The 7,400-nt window shown below is 29.0% G+C and overlaps 1 protein-coding gene across 1 annotated transcript in view; it reads left to right on the top strand.

Moving 5' to 3' along the window:
- The first annotated feature begins 324 nt into the window (after positions 1–324).
- Positions 325–7,400, top strand: part of LOC124493170 (protein turtle) — a 34,033-nt gene continuing 26,957 nt past the window's right edge. The window contains exon 1 of the mRNA XM_047056248.2: positions 325–1,985. Within this exon, the coding sequence (XP_046912204.2) occupies positions 1,907–1,985 (79 nt within the window). The 5' untranslated portion in view covers positions 325–1,906. The remainder of the gene's footprint in view (positions 1,986–7,400) is intronic.

A 7,400-nucleotide genomic window follows, 5' to 3' on the forward strand; every position in this document is an offset into this window, starting at 1 on the left:
TTCACGGTATATTATTATTTATATGAACGCAAAAATAGCTGAAACAGTGAATAATGTCGACAAAAAAAACGATGATTGTAACATCAGCTAAATGAATGAATGGATGGAAAAAAAATTCTTAAATGAATAAATTTGAATAAAATTATAATGCGAATGAAAAAAAAACCAGTCCACATCAACGACAACAACAACAACAAAAAAAGGTGCCAAGAATCGACCATCGGCTAAATGTGTGTGTGTGTGTGGACAAAACAACAACAACAACAACAACAAAAACGACGACAAAAAAATATTGCCAATTGAAAAGTTGAAAAACTATTCAAAAGTTGACCAAATATGCACATTTTTCATGTTTCAAAATGAATCGAAATTTCCATTTTGTTTTCGTTGTTTAAATCATCATCATCATCATTTTAAATTCAAATTTTTGTTTCACATTCAAATCTTTGTGTTTGTGAAATAATGCCTTTTTTCGTTCATGCTATAAGTGCCTTCTTCCTATAGACAAATATACACACACACACACGAGCAAACACATTGTTTGTTTGTTTTTTTTTCAAACATTCGATTCATCCATTGTCAACATCATGATAACTGAATGGTGTGATCATCATCATTTGGATTTACTTTCCGTTTTCTCGCTCTCTTTCTTGCTCTTGATTAGACTGTCATCACCAATATCACCAGTGTCGCCGGTATTTGTTATTCACTTCCGTTTCGAATCAAAAACAAAAACAAAAAAAATGAAACAATGACATCAAATAGCTACTTGAATTTCAAAAACTGAAAAATTTTCTTCTTCATTTCTTGTGTTTTGTTCGTCTTCTTCGTTTGATTTCAGTGTTTTGGTGTGTGTGTTTGTTTTTTTTTTTTGTTAGTGTATAAGAATGTTGATGTTCCAAATATTTGGAACCATATATTCTTGTGTGTGTATGTGTGTGTTTGGGTGATTCTATTTTTTTGGTTTCATTCATTTATTCACTCAAAAAAAGTTGCTCAATTGCGCAAAAATAATTCAAATAAGAAAGAAAAAAAAAGTTGAAATAAAAATTCCGTCTCATTTTTTTTATGTTTTCGGAAAATATTCCCTTAGGAAAAGTTTTCATCATCATCATCATCATTGTCATTCATTTTGTTGAATAATTTTTCTTCAATCAAAGAGGAAAAAATATGCAGATCAAAAATCATCATGTCGAAAACAGAATATTCTTACATGAAATAATCATCATCATCGTCGTCAATAAAATATAGACGGCCGATAAAGAGCAAGAGCAAGAGAGAGCTAAACTAATTCTTTTACGCTCGAAGAATTTTTTCGTTTTTCATTCTGATGATGATGATGATGATAATGTTCATCATCATTTGTTTGATGTTGTTCTGATAATGAGAAGTAAATGATGATGATGATAGTAAATTCAGTTCAATTCATTATATTCACATGGCATATAGAAAAAAAAGTGATGGACGAATAAAATAAAATAAATTCATTGTCATTATTACCAGAGCCAACAGATATAAATTTGGCAAAAAAAAACCAACCAACCACCACCATCATCAATGATGGAGAAATACAACATGATGATGAATATTATTAAATCATCATCAAGCTGTCAACAACAACCACCACAACATCAACATGATCAAATTGAACAAAAATGTTGGCCAAAACCAAGACAAAAATGTCGAATAAAATATGTGCGATTGAAATTGTTTGATTCAATTATCAATATTCAACACCATCATTGTTATCAAAAATATTTTCCAATGGATGATGATATCCAATTTAATAAATCATTAGCCTGTTTGTCTTTTTGATAAATTCTTCGACAACAACAACAACAGCAACAGTAGCAACAACCATTCCACAGCAACATTCAATCATCGATCATCGAAACAATCATCAATAATGAATTTATTCATCAGAATGTGGCCAACAATTTTTTTACACCATATTCTTTATGTTCAACTTTTATTAACATTATTAGGTAAATGTTGTGCGAACAAAAAAAAAATAAAATTCTTGAATAAGAAATTCTTGAAAATGAAATTCTATTTCCACAAAAAAAAACTAACAAAAATACTAAGCAAATATAAAAACAAAACAAAAAAAAATTTATGAATTTGTCATCATCATCATCATCATCATTGCCTTGAGGGCTATTTGACGATGATGATGATGATGTTTGATTCACTGTTTTTTCACTGAAAAAAATGGTATCTTGAACATTGTATTCTGCGTTCATTTTTTTTTTCTTCTTTTGAATTTGATTTTGTCTGTATACATGTATGGATACTGTTTCTTTGCAGTGGCAAAAAAAAAATCAATTTTTTTTCGTCGACTTGTCAAAACTGATTTCTTTTTGTTGTTGTTGTTGTTGTTGTTGTTGTGAATATGAATATAAATATATATTGAAATGAATGAAAAAAGGCAAAATATTAATAGAGATCGATAAATGTCAAGAATGAAATGAAATTGAAATTGAATACGTGATCCACTACTACTAACACTGCTATTGCTACTACTACTGGTGTTATTTTTTTTTTAATCAAGTCATCATCATCATATACATGAGTGGATTTTTTTTAGGCAAAAAAAATTATCATCAAGATGATCATCTATGAAGCATCATCTTAGTCATGTTTTTTTTTGATTGAATAAAATTCAAATATGTAAGAATGAATGATCAATAAAAATGTCCATCAAATTCTCCATGAAAAAAAAACAGAGAAATGAATGACTTGGAATGGTAGAGAGAGAGACAGAGAGCTAGAGCCAAGAATTTATTGTCAGTGTAAGTGAGTTTCTATTTGGTATTATAAGAATATATATATTCTATATGAATATATAAACAATACATGAATATGGCAATGTGTCATATTTTTTCCACTTTTATTTATTTATTTTTTTATTTTTTTTGATGATGATGATGACAAATATTTACATAAGATTTATCATCATCATTTTTTTTCTGCCTGACTACTACTACTACTACTACTACCACCAGAATTTGTTGTTTGCATCGAATTCTGTGTTGATCTGTGAAATTCCGTAACCCGTATCATTGTCATTGTTTTTTCGATTATATTAATTGAATATATATATATAAAAAAAAGTTTTCTTCCCACCGTTTCTATAATATTGATTTAAAATTTTCAATTTTTTTTCAAATTTAAATTCTTTCAAATGTTAACAGAATTGAAATTTTCAATTATTTTTCCTCTGTGCATCTGCATGTGTATTAAGATTTGATTCTGCTGCTGCTGCTGCTGCTGGTATATCATGTGATTCTTGATTACAGAACAACAACAAAAAAAAACAATTTTCTTTTTTCTTTACCTCAAAATAAATAATCAATGATCGATGTGTATATTGTTTTTTTCTTTTCTTTTCTTTTTTTTACAATGGTGGTTTTGTTGTTGGTCATTTTTGACATTAATTTAATCAACTATGAAAACCACTTGGACAAACAACAAACACAAAAATAAAAAAAAACAATTGTGTGGTCCACAGATCCACTATCCACATGATTTTTTGGATTCCCGAAAACCAAGATGTTTGCCTATATTCTTTTCTCTATCATCATGATGCTGCTGGTTTTCATTTTTGTTTTTTTTTTTTCGTTTTTTTTTGTTCTTGATTACATTGTCTTGTCCAATGTGTTGGCTATGTTTGTCTTAGTTCTTTTCATCATCATCATCATTGGCTTTTTCTTCATTTTCTTTTTTCATCATCATCATCATCGGTTTGTACTAGAAAATTTATTCGTTTTCTCTCTCTTTCGCTCTGTTGTTGTTGATTGAGCATTTTTTTCGGCTTGCAGTTCTGTTCTGTTTTTCTTATTCAATATTCGGTGTTTGTTTGTTTATTTGCTTTTTCTTTTTATTTCTTGATCACAATTCAGTTGTTTACCGCTACAAAGATGACCACATCATCATCATCATTGTCATTGACTAGCTTAGTGGCCATTATTCAATGAAAATATCCAGTCATGTACAATTCAGTTAATTTTGTTGTTCAAAAAAAAAAAAAAAAAATATTCAAACTGTCACCGATAAATGGATTGAATGAGTGGAAAAAATAAATCAGAGAAAAAATGAACTTTTGATACTTTGATATTTGATAAATAGTGGCAACACAAACAACGAATTGTAGAATTATGAAATAAATGAACAATAGTGCCAGCCACCGGTCTATTCTGTGTGTGTGCATGGTGATGATGATGTACAGAATAAAATAGAATCCAATCAATAATCTCTTATTACAATCCAATGACTTTTCCATTTCCATTTTTCATTGTGTGTGTGTGTGTGTCGTTTTTTTTTTGTTGGTGGTGGAAATATTGGCTCTCTATTAGAAAAAAAATGCCAAAATAGTAATCATCATCATCATCATCATCATTACATAATAAATTTGGTTCATTATATTTTGGGCCATTTGTTTTACTCTGATGGTGCGTTGATATTTGCTATAAATTTTCTTCTATGAGGAATAAATCCGCCGAAAAAAATGTAGAATTTTTGTTTTATGACAAGAATAGAAAAAATATAATAACAGTGCAAGATTGATTTTTTTTTTCATATCCGAACAGAGTTTGTGTGAGGCGTTTCCGTGCTGGTCATTTATTTATTAATTTTTTTTGGCTGCTGTTGTCCACTACTGATTTTTTTTGGGAAGGGGAGGAAATGAACAACAACAAACGTAAAAAAATTATGAAAAATGTCAAAGTTGAGACTCACACACACACACACACACACAAATATGACGATGATTGTAAATGATACAAATGACAATAATAATAATGATAACCTGGAAAAATTTATGGCTCAATTTATCTTTCTTTCTGGCTACCATTCTAGTATTACTACTAGTTTTTTTTACTGCTAGTTTTTATTATTGTTTTGGTTGACAATTGTCACCGAAATTCAGTTTTTATTTCCGAAAAAAAAGATGTAAATAATCAGAATGAAACAACAAAAAAAAAAATAAACCAAAATTCTTGGAAATGAAACTAGTAGACCAAACAGAAAAAAAGTATATCACATAAAAGACAATAAAATGGCTAGGAATAAAAAGGAAAATTGTTCCAGGAACAATTTCCTATATTTGCACACACACACACACACACACTGTCCATGTCACAGCCATACGTGAATATTATGTCCATATGTCCTTCAAATGATAATTATTTTTCACCGAAAAAAAAAATTTACTTGTGTGGAAAGTTTTTTTTCTGTAGATCAAAAAAAAAAATATGACCCACATCAAACAGACAAACATATTGTTATGATGATTTGCAATGAGATTTTTGTGTGTGTGCGTGCGTTGATAATCATAAAAATGAGAGGTTTCTGGTGAATGTGTATGAGCAAGCAAGAAAAAAAACCAGAATTTTTTTTTTCGTTTTGAAATCAATTACAAAACTTGTGTGTGTGTGTGTGTATGTTTTTTTTTCGCTGGTGGATTGAATTTTAACCAGAACAGAAAAACCGAAAACAAATTTTCGGTAAATATATAGTCAGTCTACTGATGATCCATAAATTTTCATGGTAATTTTTTTTTCATTTCATTTCACTACTTTTTTTTATTATCTGTCACATGCATGCACACACACACACATACACACATATTTACCGCACACATATATAATAATAAAATAAAATGAAAAATAAATGAAAAAAAAAGTTTTCATCATTCACACGAAAACAAAACAAAACAAAAAAGTATTGAACAGCGCCCAAACTTTTTTTTTATCTGACGACGATTATTTCAAACTTGGTACTACCACTATTACTATGTCAATGCTGCTACCAATGCTGCTGACTGGTAAACTTATCAGGTGTAATTTTTTTTTTTTTTTTTTGAAAATTTTAACACAGACCGAAAAAAAAATATTGCAGATGATCATATTCATATATATCATTATAAACACCATTGTTTATTATTCTTGCCAATAATCAATCAATGAATGATGATGAACAAAAAAAAAATCTAACCAACAACAACAACAACAACAACAACAGCAGCATTATTATAATCGGATTTGAAATTCTTAATCTTTATCCCAATCTATGGTATGTATATGGATGTGTAGAAAAATTTCTTTCTTTTTTTTCTGGTTAACATCGACAGGCTTTTTTTTCATCAAATGCCAACAAATTTGCCAGCTTTTTTTTTGTTTCTCCTCAATATTTTCATCACCAATAGATAAACTGAGTGGCAGCGAGAGAAATTGATGGGAAGAGAATTTTTTTTTTTTGGTTTGGGCCCATGGTTTTTTTTCTCGTTCGTTTCGAGCAAACATCTTTTTTTTTACATTTTTTCTCATTTTTTTGAACAAAAAAGAAAAATTTTTCCACACGGTGTGTGTGTGTTGGTGAAAATTCGATTTTTTTTTTCGTTGAAAAAATCTAATCTAATCTAATCTTCATTTAATGACATTTGTATTGTGTGTCTCTCTGTGTGTGTGTGTGTGTGTGTGTGTGTCTGTATTTTTTTTTTGTCCTTCTGTTCCATTTTCATATTCTTTTTTTTTGGGTGCATGATGCTAAAAGAAAGAGAATGAATGGGTGAGTGAGGGAGGAATAGAAAACGATCAATACGATCCAATCCATCAACGACATCGACGACAACGACGACAATCATGATCCATGATAATAATGTTATGGAAATGGAAAGAAAGAAAAAAAATCGGCCCACCTTTTTTTCATATAGAGACAGGGATGAAGAAAAAAAATTTTTTTTTGAAAATCCCATAACAACGTTATGGCCATTAGAATTTCATGGTGTGTGCTATGTGTGTGTGTAGGTTGAACGGGTTATCTCAAACTGGATCAACTAAATCACGTAAGCGTGAAATATACCACCAACGAATTGAATTGAAGAATTATTGTTCCATGAAATGAAAATGAAATATAAAATGCAATAATTTACTTCAATTTAACACACACACACAAACACACTATTATGGCCATAAAAAAAATGATAAATTTCATCATCATAATCTCATATATATCACATACAAAGAGAATTAGTGAATTGTTGTTTTCAAAGAATTTTCAAAGAATTTTCCGTTTAAAAAAAAAATAAATGAATCTGGATATATGAACATATTAAGCCTTTGGCTGTTTCCAGTGTTGTTGTTGTTGTTGTTTCATAACCATCATTGTTGATTATTATGCAATAAATTCTAGTTTTCATTTTTTTTTGCTGTATTGCAACATCCTTGAAATTTGAAACTTTTTTTTTTTTTTTTTTTACTTCAACTTGTTCGTCATCGTCATTGTTGTCCGGTATTATATGTTGTATGCAATTACATTATTCACTAGAGATTTTTTTTTTAGATCTAGATTTGATTATTATGTGTGTATAATATTTTGCTTGAAAACTAAAACTGAAAAAC

Source organism: Dermatophagoides farinae, chromosome 1, assembly GCF_024713945.1.
Source record: "Dermatophagoides farinae isolate YC_2012a chromosome 1, ASM2471394v1, whole genome shotgun sequence".
Lineage (NCBI taxonomy): Eukaryota > Metazoa > Arthropoda > Arachnida > Sarcoptiformes > Pyroglyphidae > Dermatophagoides > Dermatophagoides farinae.